Source organism: Rutidosis leptorrhynchoides, chromosome 5 (assembly GCF_046630445.1).
Source record: "Rutidosis leptorrhynchoides isolate AG116_Rl617_1_P2 chromosome 5, CSIRO_AGI_Rlap_v1, whole genome shotgun sequence".
Classification (NCBI taxonomy): domain Eukaryota; kingdom Viridiplantae; phylum Streptophyta; class Magnoliopsida; order Asterales; family Asteraceae; genus Rutidosis; species Rutidosis leptorrhynchoides.
Window position 1 is genome coordinate 37454809 of NC_092337.1, and position 14044 is coordinate 37468852.

The following is a 14044-nucleotide window of genomic DNA, read 5'->3' on the forward strand; positions in this document are numbered from 1 at the left end:
AGCTCTTAGCAGCCCATGTGAGTCACCTAACACATGTGGGAACCATCATTTGGCAACTAGCATGAAATATCTCATAAAATTACAAAAATATGAGTAATCATTCATGACTTATTTACATGAAAACAAAATTACATATCCTTTATATCTAATCCATACACCAATGACCAAAAACACCTACAAACACTTTCATTCTTCAATTTTCTTCATCTAATTAATCTCTCTCAAGTTCTATCTTCAAGTTCTAAGTGTTCTTCATATATTCTACAAGTTCTAGTTACATAAAATCAAGAATACTTTCAAGTTTGCTAGCTCACTTCCAATCTTGTAAGGTGATCATCCAACCTCAAGAAATCTTTATTTCTTACAGTAGGTTATCATTCTAATACAAGGTAATAATCATATTCAAACTTTGGTTCAATTTCTATAACTATAACAATCTTATTTCAAGTGATGATCTTACTTGAACTTGTTTTCGTGTCATGATTCTGCTTCAAGAACTTCGAGCCATCCAAGGATCCGTTGAAGCTTGATCCATTTTTCTCTTTTCCAGTAGGTTTATCCAAGGAACTTAAGGTAGTAATGAGGTTCATAACATCATTCGATTCATATATATAAAGCTATCTTATTCGAAGGTTTAAACTTGTAATCACTAGAACATAGTTTAGTTAATTCTAAACTTGTTCGCAAACAAAAGTTAATCCTTCTAACTTGACTTTTAAAATCAACTAAACACATGTTCTATATCTATATGATATGCTAACTTAATGATTTAAAACCTGGAAACACGAAAAATACCGTAAAACCGGATTTACGCCGTCGTAGTAACACCGCGGGCTGTTTTGGGTTAGTTAATTAAAAACTATGATAAACTTTGATTTAAAAGTTGTTATTCTGAGAAAATGATTTTTATTATGAACATGAAACTATATCCAAAAATTATGGTTAAACTCAAAGTGGAAGTATGTTTTCTAAAATGGTCATCTAGACGTCGTTCTTTCGACTGAAATGACTACCTTTACAAAAACGACTTGTAACTTATTTTTCCGACTATAAACCTATACTTTTTATGTTTAGATTCATAAAATAGAGTTCAATATGAAACCATAGCAATTTGATTCACTCAAAACGGATTTAAAATGAAGAAGTTATGGGTAAAACAAGATTGGATAATTTTTCTCATTTTAGCTACGTGAAAATTGGTAACAAATCTATTCCAACCATAACTTAATCAACTTGTATTGTATATTATGTAATCTTGAGATACCATAGACACGTATACAATGTTTCGACCTATCATGTCGATACATCTATATATATTTCGGAACAACCATAGACACTCTATATGTGAATGTTGGAGTTAGCTATACAGGGTTGAGGTTGATTCCAAAATATATATAGTTTGAGTTGTGATCAATACTGAGATACGTATACACTGGGTCGTGGATTGATTCAAGATAATATTTATCAATTTATTTCTGTACATCTAACTGTGGACAACTAGTTGTAGGTTACTAACGAGGACAGCTGACTTAATAAACTTAAAACATCAAAATATATTAAAAGTATTGTAAATATATTTTGAACATACTTTGATATATATATATATATATGTATATATTGTTATAGGTTCGTGAATCAACCAGTGGCCAAGTCTTACTTCCCGAGGAAGTAAAAATCTGTGAAAGTGAGTTATAGTCCCACTTTTAAAATCTAATATTTTTGGGATGAGAATACATGCAGGTTTTATAAATGATTTACAAAATAGACACAAGTACGTAAAACTACATTCTATGGTTGAATTATCGAAATCAAATATGCCCCTTTTTATTAAGTCTGGTAATCTAAGAATTAGGGAACAGACACCTTAATTGACGCGAATCCTAAAGATAGATCTATTGGGCCTAACAAACCCCATCCAAAGTACCGGATGCTTTAGTACTTCGAAATTTATATCATATCCGAAGGGTGTCCCGGAATGATGGGGATATTCTTATATATGCATCTTGTTAATGTCGGTTACCAGGTGTTCACCATATGAATGATTTTTATCTCTATGTATGGGATGTGTATTGAAATATGAAATCTTGTGGTCTATTATTATGATTTGATATATATAGGTTAAACTTATAACTCACCAACATTTTTGTTGACGTTTTAAGCATGTTTATTCTCAGGTGATTATTAAGAGCTTCCGCTGTCGCATACTTAAATAAGGACGAGATTTGGAGTCCATGCTTGTATGATATTGTGTAAAAACTGCATTCAAGAAACTTATTTTGTTGTAACATATTTGTATTGTAAACCATTATGTAATGGTCGTGTGTAAACATGATATTTTAGATTATCATTATTTGATAATCTACGTAAAGCTTTTTAAACCTTTATTGATGAAATAAAGGTTATGGTTTGTTTTAAAATGAATGCAGTCTTTGAAAAACGTCTCATATAGAGGTCAAAACCTCGCAACGAAATCAATTAATATGGAACGTTTTTAATCAATAAGAACGGGACATTTCATCATGTCGAAAAAATTTAACTCGCGGCGAATGGAAGGATACGGGCTGTCGTTTTGTTTAGCGTTTTTTGAGAAGTGTCCGTTTCGCGTATAGTTAGTCCCGTTGGGTTCGTAAGATTATTTCGAGTTGAACGGTGGTCTCGAAAAAATTTAACTCACACCGGGCGAGAAGATAAGACCCGTTATAAGTTCGGGTGGAATTATTTTATTTTATTTTAATAAAATTATATATTTACACTTTTTACCCCTGAGAAAGTGTGATCTTGAGGGGCCGTTGTGTAAATATTGTCGAAGTTGAGGTACCGGTTGTAATGTGAACGCAAACTCAAAACTACAATCGGTAATAACTAAAGCTACAAAAATTTTGGCGCCACGTTTAGTATGTGAGGGTTAATATTATGATTATGATTATAATTATTGTAATTTTAATTATTATAATTATATTCATATATTCATAATATAGGGAGAGGATCCCCTGAGAACCCCAAGTCTGTAATAACCCTGCGAACTCCAAAAACAATTGAATTCGAGCAAAAACAAATGGCGGGCGAGCAAAAAACAAGGAATTCGAAAAAACAAAAAAATCAAGAAAAAAAATGGCGGGCGAACAAAAAAGGTGAAATTCGAGTAAAAATGGAGCAATTCGAGCAAAAAAGTGAGCAGCTGAAAATGTAGAACCAAAATTGTATAACAGAAAAATGTAGAACGTGCTTGAATTTTCAAAATTTGTTCAAATTTAACTTGATTTTGTCCTAATTATGATTTTGTAGAACATAAATAAGTTCGAATTTCTCCAAATTTGTTCGATTTTCACCATTTTTGTTCGAATTTCACTTGTTCTACATCAAATTCAACTTTTTTTTTTTTTTGATTTAGCCCGATTTAAGGTTTAGGGTTTAGGGTTTACGTCGCAAACCCTAAACCCCAAACCCTAAACTCTAAACTGTTCGTGTAAAAAACTCATTCTAAACCCTAAACTCTAAAATCTAAACCCTAAAACTCTAAACTTAATTTGATGAAAACTGATGTAGAACAAGTGTAGAACAGCATGTTCTACATGCTGTTCTACATCCCGTTCTACATTTTAGAAAAAAAGAAACAATGCATCTAATGACTAAAAATTAAAAATTGTTCCACTAGCCCAGTTTTTTGTTTGCCTGTCAAAAAAATTTGCTCGAATTAGTGAGTTCTGATAATTCTCAATGCTAAATGCTAAATTGTAAATTGGTTCTTATTTGATCTGGATTATATTCATATTGAATCCAAGGTGGTTGTAAAAAAGACCCAGGTGAAAAAACCAAGAGCAACCGGAAATAGCCGGTCACCAGGGGCACGAAATAACGATAGTGTGAGAATTAAGACCCGCCAATGAAATGATTGCACTACCACTTTGACCCTTCTGTCTCTCCAAAAGCCCCTTCTTTTCTCTTCCTATTTTCTCTCTCTAGAAATTCATCAAAATCTTCATTTAGATTTTATTATATTCCGATTTGCTTATCACTACTCGATTCTGTTCCATCAAATTCAACGACACAACTTTCACCTGATTCTCCCAAAATTGAAGATCAATTTGAGCTGATTTACAGCTTCCGAAGGGTGAAAAACTAGGGTTTTGTGGTTTTATATCATTTTAGGTAGCTGATTCGGTGTCTCTGAAGGTAAAGAGTTAGGGTTTTGTTCCGAAATCATAAATTATAAATGATTTAAGCGATTTTATCTGAGGATAATGACGTCATCTGAAGTTTCTAGCAAAGGTAACAGAGACACGTTTTCTTCTTCCGGTTTTCATGACAGAAATGATGGTGTTGCCGTCTCCGGTACTGCGAAAGGTATTTTCCGGCGTAATTTTAATAAAATATAAATACATATAATAATAATAATTTATTATATATCTCTTGAAAGATGTGTATGTATATATATTACTCCGTAATAATTAATTTAATAATATAATAAAATAAAATAATAAATACTTTTTTTGTGCAGTTGATGCGGATATGGCTCTATACAAGGATCTATGGAGAGCTTGTGCCGGCCCTCTCGTTACCGTGCCTCGTGAAAACGAGTTAGTTTTTTACTTCCCTCAAGGACACATTGAACAGGTAGATAATTCATTTATTTAATTTATTATATACTTTTAAAATTATTTTCTCTTATCCTTTTTAGCCTTTTATTTTTATATTTATTTATTGTATTATTGTATGGTTTTAACTAATTATGTGTGGATTAATGGGTGATATAGGTTGAGGCTTCAACCAATCAGGTGGCTGATCAACAGATGCCAATTTATAATCTTCCGGCGAAGATACTTTGCCGTGTTGTTAATGTTCAATTGAAGGTACAATTATTGAGTATATATATTTGTATTATACACACACGCGTACACATATATTTATGATCTTGATGTGGATTTTGTGTTGCTGCTTTTATGTTGGTTCAAATTTTTATATGGTTTTTGATGGATGTATCTGTGTAGGCTGAAGCAGATACAGATGAAGTGTTTGCACAAATTACTTTAATGCCTGAACCTAATGTAAGTCTATCATGGATTTGAAATTTTGAATGAAATGCATGATATGTTTATGGGTCATACTAACATATTTTTATGACAGCAAGATGAAAATGCTGTAAAGAAAGAACCGGCACCACAGCCAGAAACACCGTTTCGTGTGCATTCTTTCTGCAAGACGTTGACTGCTTCGGATACTAGTACGCATGGTGGATTTTCGGTTTTGAGAAGACATGCTGATGAATGTCTTCCTCCATTGGTTAGGAGCTTTTACTTGAATTATTTGGAGCGTTTTGAACTTGGTTGCAATTGTACTGTTGGTGATCTGGTTTCTCTTGTGCAGGACATGTCTAGGCAACCACCGACACAGGAATTGGTGGCTAAGGATTTACACGGCAGTGAATGGCGTTTTAGGCATATATTTCGCGGTAATTGCTGAATATGTTCCAACATCTATGTATTATTATGTAAAGTTTCAAGATATTTTATTGTTTGGTCATTTAAAATTGTTTGTAAATGGCAGGTCAACCCCGAAGGCATCTACTTCAGAGTGGTTGGAGTGTGTTTGTTAGTTCCAAAAGGCTTGTTGCTGGTGATGCTTTTATTTTTCTGAGGTGATAATAGATAATGATTATTTCACTTAATAATCATCAATGTATTTTTTATTAAATTATGTTTTTTTAAACATATGATGTGTTAATGGAATAAGCAGAGGTGAGAATGGGGAACTTCGTGTTGGGGTAAGACGTGCGATGAGACAGCAAGCAAACATACCCTCGTCAGTCATATCCAGCCATAGTATGCACCTTGGAGTCCTTGCAACGGCTTGGCACGCTATTCAGACTGGAACGATGTTCACAGTTTATTACAAACCTAGGTCTGTTATACAGTCCGATATAATAACAATATAATAATACAACCTCTTATTAATTTCGTTGACCTTGTATTCTGTTAATCATACAGGACTAGTCCAGCAGAGTTCATCGTTCCATATGATCAATACATGGAATCTGTCAAGAATAATTATTCAATAGGGATGAGATTCAATATGAGATTTGAAGGAGAAGAAGCCCCAGAGCAAAGGTATAGCTACTCTTTCAGATTTTTTTTCTTCATATTTTTAAAATTGTTGCTCTGGATTTTGATGATTTATTTTATATAATAGGTTTACGGGAACCATAGTTGGGGTTGAAGAGCGTGATCCAAAACGGTGGTCTGATTCTAAATGGCGATGTCTTAAGGTATTACTAGTCTTGATATCATACTTTAGGATGACGATCACAAATCCTAAGATGTTCTGTGTTACTAACTGTAGGTACGATGGGATGAAACTTCTTCCATTACTCGTCCAGATAGAGTTTCACCCTGGAAGATAGAACCTGCTTTGGTGCCACCAGCAATTAATCAACTTCCGGTACATAGAAACAAAAGACCACGGTCAAATGTGTTGCCTTCATCTCCAGATGCCTCCGTTGTAACTAGAGAAGGTACCTACCGTTTTGCTGCAATTCGTATAGTACTTGAACCGAATATTCTAGGAAATATTGAACTTTCTATTTGTCTCCAACAACTTCAATTGTCCGTAGGTTCAAACAAAATGGCTGCAGCAGACCCTTCACCAGCAAGTGCATTCTCAAGGGTCTTGCAAGGTCAAGAATTATCGACCTTGAGAGGAACTTTTATGGATACAAATGAGTCTGATTCATGTGATAGGGCAATTCAGTGGGCACCTTCCGTAATAGATGATGAAAAAGTTGACTCACGACGTTACGGGTCTGATAAGCTTTTGTCTGTTGGAAGAATGGCCGAATCATCCTTTACAGATTTGTTATCTGGTTTTGGGTCTACCAATGGTTCTTCTAACGAATTCTCTACATCCTCTGAAGGAAAATTCAACTTGCATACAAGCCCATGGTCTAATATGCCCTCAAATTTGTCCCTCAGTTTGTTGGGTGGTGGCATGAAAAGTGGTGAAGTTTCGTACCAGCCGAGAGACATTAGGTTTAGTGCTTTTGACGAGTATTCTGTTCATTCTAATCGGTTGATGCCACCACCAGTGTCTTCGTATGTTCATATTCCTTCTAGGTTTTCATCGGCTAAGGAGAACGAGGTCACGAAACCTAAAGAAGGAAACTGCAAAATATTTGGTGTACCCCTTGGTGGCAACAAAAATGCATCAGATTTGAATCAAGGGTTGCAATCACCACAATTTTCCACCTTTGATTCTGATCTAAAGTATGAACAACCCAAGCGCTTGAAAGTTGTTGATAGTTCACCAGCTGCTGGTAAAACGCAAGATAAAGAATATCAAAATTTCCAGTCGCTCGTGAGGGATAAAGTACAGGGTGTCTCTACTAGGAGTTGTACAAAGGTATTTGTTTCAATACGTTTTGCTTGTACGGTTAATTACTGAGATAATGATAAATTTGATGGTGTTTTAACCTTTAAGCAAAAATATTTTCAGGTTCATAAGCAGGGGATAGCCCTTGGTAGGTCAGTGGACCTTACAAAGTTTAACAACTATGATGAATTGATCTCTGAATTAGACAATTTATTTGAGTTCAACGGTGAACTAAAGAGCCAAAGCAAAACTTGGCTAGTTGTTTATACAGATGACGAGGGTGACATGATGCTTGTTGGAGACGATCCCTGGCAGTAAGTTTTATACTCTTTTTCAAAGAACTGTATTTTTTATTTGTATTTGTAGCTGTTCTCACTTTTGTACGTGACTCAGGGAATTTTGTGGTATGGTTCGAAAGATTTTCATTTATACTAGAGAGGAGGTTCAGAGAATGAATCCAGGGACTCTAAGTTCAAGAGACGACGACTTTTCCTCAGTTGCAGAAGGCATGGATGAAAAAGAATCAAGGAAAAATGAAAATGCATGAGCTTTTTGTTCATATAATTAGGTAAATATGTTCATCCATCTCTTTTCGATTTAGAAGTCAGCAGTGTTGAAAATTGTTATGAATTTTATAGGTTGATGTTGTAGGTGAATTAGGGAGTGTGCGATTGGGAACAACTGAAATAAGTGTTTAAGTTGCATGAAGATGGTTCAACTTCTTGATGGACAAAAATTATATGAAAGACAGGAGTCATGGTAATATAATATTTTCAATTTTGGACGAGTGGGGTGAATATATGCTTATGATGTAGCCCTTATGTATACATAAAAACCTAAGATGCCGATTATCGAGAGTCCTTAACTCTATGGATCGTGTCAAATCCTTTTATCATGTATATAGTATGTGTTTCCTTTTTGTCTGCATGTAAGAAATTATATATGAATGAAAGAGTCAGTTGGGTTATAGCATATTTGACTCGTCGTATCGTTGGTCTAGTTAGTTGCATAGTCTGTTCCGTTAAGAGGATAGTTTAAGTCAGCGAAATAGTGTTATTAAAATTCTTGTATTGTTGTGGGTTGGTTTATAATGTTTGCTGAAGACTGAAGAAGAATGGGTGATTGAGGTGGCTTGAATTTACAATAAAATTTTAGTAGTGGGGATGATAGCGTGTGTGGTGTTTTGTTTGGGTCAAAAGCGTGTTGGTTGGAACAATCTGGTTGAGGAAGTGGTAAAAGCTTTTGAAAAAAGGAAAAGGGAAAGAAGTTTACAGAAAAAGTGAGTAGAAATTTGAAAAATATCAGAAAGACTTTTGAAGTGGTCCTCCGCTCTTCTTTAGCTCAATTTGTTGAATTTTGACTATTTTTAGAAACTAGAAACTAGAAATTTAGAGGACTCGGTGAGTATAATCTCGTCTAATTTTTCTTAGGCATTATGAAATACTACGTATGTTGTGTGCTAATGCGCCGGATAGCAACCTAGACTTGCTAATGATTATGTGGCATTCAAGATTTACTAACGTTTGCGTTTTGGTCCTAAACCAAATTACGTTTGTTTTAGAAGTTACAAAAATATGTTATTGGTAAATGTGTGCAAGAGTTTTGCCTTTTTGACATCATAAGTTGTGCTCGGTTCTTTGTACTCGTTGTCATGATAACAGGTCTAAGAACAAGCAATTTATCTTCCTGAATTTGTATAATATTCGTTTAGTTTGACACTTTTTAGTTTTGTCTCATATAGAAAACTTAAGTATCTATATGAAACGTATAGAGTTTTGTCTCTATACGTTTTCTTTTCATTGATTATTTTCTTTTAATAAAAATTTGAATTGAATTCGAATACTCATATAGAAATGAAAATGTTTTCAAAAGAAAACGTAAGCAACTGAAAGATACAAACTAAACCCGAAGAGGCTCGAACCTAGAAAGCTAACAATCAAGCTATAACTATCTATAATCGAGCCTCTCCGAAACAGAAAACGGATTCATTGTTTATTATGTAAGATCCGTATAATCAAAAGAACAAATCCTCTACTTTTTGTATCCATATAACCCAGTTGCAAAGTTTCTATCATTTAATTCTATTTTATTTAAACTTGTAAAGTTTTGTTGATAAGATGAGCAGGTTAGATGCATTTTATATATCAAGCAATGTTCAAAAAACTATTTTATCGTCGAACGGCTAAGAGGAGACGATATGCTTGAAACGGATGATAATTAATCATAATTTCTCTTTTATGACTATGTTAAAATATAAGTAAAACATAGAAAATTATTTTTTTTTTAAAAATTGGTAGGATCACCTCAAGTATTCAAAAGTACATGTCCGATACATACAAAAAAGAAAGTCATTATAAATGTTATGTTTTCAATACCTATAAAAATAAAATAATTTTATTAAGCTCATTATTTGTGAACTAGCTAATTACAAGTTAAATCTTTGTCGGAATGTATTTCGTCAATGGATATACAAAAATGGATTATTGTTGATGCTTTTCAAATTTTGGGCTCTTTAAAATTTTTGTTCCTTGCTTGATTGCACATTTTGCACATGTTTTGAAGACACATTTAAGGAGTAAGGACCTGGTTCTGAGACCCCTCCCTATTTAATGATATGAAGTCTGTTATCATAGGCACTGATGAGTTATGGCTTCTGCCATAACCCCCTTCATTCTCATGATAACTCTTCTATAATCTTTCATCAAAATATTTATTTGTGTGTAATTGTGGTTCAGTGTGGCTGTGTAGGTCTCCATGAGTATTATGATATGTACTTCTTAGTTATGAGTTAATTATTGGTTAGTAATAGAAATTGATATTGATATGGCACTAATGTTTCAACTAAGAAGTTCAGTTATGAGTTGTCTAACCAATCCCGTAACTATAATAAACCGCCACGCATATGGATTTAGGTCATCAATTCAAACTCCTATATTAAAACAATGGTTCCAAGGCCCATGAAGCAATTAACCTTTTGGGTTTTGGTAAGTGTGCCCAATGACTAGTTTTGTTTTTCTCTCAAATATGAGACCATCATCCTTTTTGTGCGTTATAATGATTGCTGGATGCGTTGCAACAATTATGGTTGATTTAAGGGTAATCTCAAATTTTTCGCGTTCGATTCCAACACTTTGTCAATATGGATTCGGACAGATGCGGTGTACACTTTCGCTCTTTAATTCTAGCTCCGACTCAGGAAACAAGAAGCATGAAACAATAGAGCAGTAAGAAGCATAAAGAAAGGTAAGAAGCATATATGAAACAATAAATCAGTACACAAAATGTTGGATGACATGGATTATTTATATTATGATGTACATATATCTGATATATCATGTGAGTATGACTGTTACTCGACTAACCTCACTGGTAGGTGCTCCGTCTATTGTAACACGCGAAGTATTGGTGTCGACAATATACCATATGTCAACTTTGTTTTAATCTGATGTCGCTCTGTAAAGCAACAAATTTCACCTTTTATTTCAAGCCGAAAAACCTTCATTTCAAGAAATGTGATTTATTGTCACATTTACCATACATTCGCCGCATAATCATGCGATACGCCACGTCAATCATATACTCACTACGTTCCAAAATAAGTGTCCAACTTATTATTTTTATGTCTCAAAATAAATGTCCATTTACAAAAAATAACCATCGAATATCATTCATTTCTTAAATCCAACAAAAATAATGAGTGAGCACTTGTTTTTGGGACGGATTGAGTATAAAACATACATAAACGCACACCAAGTATAAGAAACAATCCATTTAAACAACATAAAACGCTAAAATCCATAATCCAAAACGCCTTAAATGTGACGCAAATCCAGCCAATTCCACTAACCTTATCCGACATAGACCTAAACAATGTAACGCAAAGAACTAAAACAAAACGACCTTCATTTAGAATAGTACTAGTTTTTGAACCTAGACCCAAAGAACCCTAATCAACAAACCATCCGACTTCACTTCCCCTCAAGCAACACCATGGTAACCGGCAGACTCCAACAACATTGCTTTAACTTGATCAGGATGAACATCTTGCCCTTCTTTGCATTGCTACATAAGCATTAAACATTTAAACATAAACATAAAAATAAAATAAAGGATTTAAACCACTAAAAGAATTAGAACAAAATGAACAAAAAACACCTAAAGATGATACAAATTGTTACCTCGGCTCGAAAAACATCAAGAGCAAAACCATTGAAGCAACTTATAACAGCTTGTTGAATGTCCAAACCAAGATCATCAAGAGCCCTCAAAATTGTCAGCAACAAACCAGGCCTCCTACTGCAAAACATGTGTATATTCACTGCTCTTCCTTCTCTCTGCCTTACTTCAACCTACAACCACCACAAAAGATAACAACAATTAATCCACTAATTCATCTTAATTCAAAGCATTATGAAAATTGGATATAGTAACAAGTGTTTATTACTCTTGCAGGTTGGCCAGTTGGGCTAGGGACAGTGGTGGGGCAAAGTTCTTCTTTGATTCTTGAAGGTAGACCGGTGGGAGTTGGGGTTAAAGGGTAAAAACCGGTGGCGGCAGCAGCCATGGTGGCGGCAGTTGGTGTTGTTAGTGCTGAGCTTGTTGGTGTTGCTTCAAGTTCATGGTTAAGATCATTGATCCTTTGTAGCAGCTCTTTTAGATACTCAATTGCATCACCAAGAATTGAAGCTCTATCCATCTACAATCAATAAACATTGATTAATGTCATCACATGTATCTTTTAATGGATAATTTAATAATTACATTCCCATTATGACACCTGTGAATTTTTTATTTATAAAAACATATTTTTTTTATCACTAGGTTCCATAACGATTTACTTTTATAATCAAAAAGTATAATAAATTATTAAATAATAAACAGAGCTCAGCATGATAAATATTTAGGGATGATTCTCACACACACTTTTTGATTCTCACACACCAATTGAGTATTATTAGAAGAGTAAAAGGTTAAAATAGGTGTGTGAGGATCAAAAAAGTGTGTGAGAATCATCCCCATATTTAAGGTAAAAATATATATATTATATATATATAGAAAATAAAATTACAGTACCCATTTCAAAATAAAAAAATCTATCACAGATCTTCGAAATAAGGACATTTTTGTCATGGGGTTTCATCAAGAATTTAATATTTAATCTTTTAATTCTAATAGGAAAAAAACATGTACAAGGAAAAATGAAAAATTAAGAAAAAATTATACAGTTGAAAACATGATTCTCACCTTGCTGATTTTGGGTACAACAGACCTCAGCATGTAAAGCCTGTCATTCAATTTCTTTCTCCGGCGTCGCTCCGCCATCAAGTTCTTCGCCGGCAGTCCTTTCTTCTTTCCTTTTTGACCACCCCCGCCGCCGTCTCCGCCGTTCATGGCGGCGGTGACAGTACTATTTGCATTAGAGCTATTTCCGCCACTAAACTTAATTCCATTTTCATCAAAATTAGTGTTCACAGTAAAATCATCAGAATCATAATTCAAACAAGACCCATCCAAACTCAAGTTATCAACATCATCCCAACTTCCACCACTACTCTTTCTTTTCTTATCACCGGAGATACCGTCGGCGGTGGCGCCGCCACCGCCGCCATCCAAATTTCTTCTTAAAGCAGCTCTTTTTTGAAACAGAGTAGGTGGTGCTCCGGTGGGAACAAAATTATCCAAAGGCTTTAGTAATTTTGAACGGTTTAAAAACAACCCATCTTCTGAAAATGGATACCCGGGTGACCCGAATCCATTTCCAGCTAGTTGAAGCAGTTGGGTTGTTGAAAATTGAGAATCTTGGTTACCCAAATCACAAAAATTAGGTAGGATTCCATTCCCATTCCCATTCACATTCCCTCTGGGAATACCAAGAAACCCATTCCCATACCCAAGATCAAAGGTTTCATCTAATGGGTTTTGGTGGTTGTTTAAAATGTTTGGTTTTGGTGGTAAAAAGTAATGAACTTGATTTGGGTCAAAAGTTGGTGAGCAAGAGGATGATGAATCAACATGTTGTAAAAACAAGTTGTTTGGTTGTTGTTGTTGTAAAGACCAATTGTTGGTGTTGTGGTTTTCTTCAAATATTGAGTTGATATCATGGTGGTTTTCTTGCTCATTGTTGTTGTTTGGTTGATGTTGTGTTGCATTTTCATCACCATCCATCCAAGCAACACTGTTAACTCTTGAAAGCATTTTTTATTTTATTTTTGTAAAAAAAATTTTTAGATAAAAATATATGGTGATGTTGTAGAAGGAAGTGAAAGATTAATAAGGGGTTTATATAGTTGATTTAGATTTAGATAGACGCAAAAAGATGAGATGAAAGATATGTAACTTTTGCGGTGATGATATGATTACTTAGCTGGATATATGGTCTTTTTTAATTGTATTAATAATAATTAATAATAATAAAATAATAATTAATACTAATTTTAATTTAATATTATTTTAGTGACATTTTTGTTGAGAGTTTATTCTCCCTACCACTTTTTGTCTAATTTACTTTTTGTCTAAGAGTCTTAGTTAGTTAAATTTATGAGGATGATTTTCACACACACTTTTTTGATCCTCACACACCAATTGAGTATTATTAGAAGAGTAAAAGGTTAAAATAGGTGTGTGAGGATCAAAAAAGTGTGTGTGAGAATCATCCCCCTATACGGAGTATTATTATTATTAT

The 14044-nt window shown here is 34.0% G+C and overlaps 2 protein-coding genes across 3 annotated transcripts; one reads left to right on the forward strand and one right to left on the reverse strand.

Moving 5' to 3' along the window:
- The first annotated feature begins 3900 nt into the window (after positions 1–3900).
- On the forward strand, positions 3901–8331 carry LOC139847252 (auxin response factor 2A-like). 2 transcript variants are annotated; one of them, XM_071836916.1, is made up of 15 exons: positions 3901–4344; positions 4499–4614; positions 4755–4850; positions 4989–5045; positions 5125–5280; positions 5365–5449; positions 5545–5635; positions 5734–5898; positions 5985–6104; positions 6187–6262; positions 6337–6508; positions 6608–7392; positions 7486–7676; positions 7756–7930; positions 8001–8331. In XM_071836916.1, exons 1-14 carry the CDS (start codon positions 4242–4244, stop codon positions 7907–7909), a joined length of 2367 nt encoding a protein of 788 aa, XP_071693017.1. In that variant the 5' UTR covers positions 3901–4241; the 3' UTR covers positions 7910–7930; positions 8001–8331. The 2 variants fall into 2 exon arrangements, with proteins under 2 accessions (XP_071693017.1, XP_071693016.1); XM_071836915.1 differs by having other exon boundaries at positions 3903–4344; positions 8014–8331.
- A 2759-nt stretch (positions 8332–11090) lies between these two features.
- Positions 11091–13577, reverse strand: LOC139847593 (transcription factor ICE1-like). Its single transcript, XM_071837297.1, has 4 exons — positions 12607–13577; positions 11807–12058; positions 11541–11711; positions 11091–11424 (listed from the first exon to the last, which is right to left on the reverse strand). The coding sequence occupies exons 1-4, from the start codon at positions 13555–13557 to the stop codon at positions 11341–11343; spliced, it is 1458 nt and encodes a 485-aa protein (XP_071693398.1). The 5' UTR covers positions 13558–13577; the 3' UTR covers positions 11091–11340.
- Between the last annotated feature and the right edge of the window lie 467 nt (positions 13578–14044).

Bases quoted from the DNA above. Each gene is read 5' to 3' on its own strand.
- LOC139847252 (XM_071836916.1), top strand. From the start codon at position 4,242: ATGACGTCATCTGAAGTTTCTAGCAAAGGTAACAGAGACACGTTTTCT. The intron at 5,899-5,984 runs GTCTGTTATACA...TTAATCATACAG, and splicing joins ACAGTTTATTACAAACCTAG to GACTAGTCCAGCAGAGTTCA. The intron at 6,509-6,607 runs GTACCTACCGTT...AATTGTCCGTAG, and splicing joins CTCCGTTGTAACTAGAGAAG to GTTCAAACAAAATGGCTGCA.
- LOC139847593 (XM_071837297.1), bottom strand. From the start codon at position 13,557: ATGCTTTCAAGAGTTAACAGTGTTGCTTGGATGGATGGTGATGAAAAT. The intron at 11,712-11,806 runs GTAATAAACACT...TGGTGGTTGTAG, and splicing joins CAACTGGCCAACCTGCAAGA to GTTGAAGTAAGGCAGAGAGA. The intron at 11,425-11,540 runs GTAACAATTTGT...ATGCTTATGTAG, and splicing joins TTGATGTTTTTCGAGCCGAG to CAATGCAAAGAAGGGCAAGA.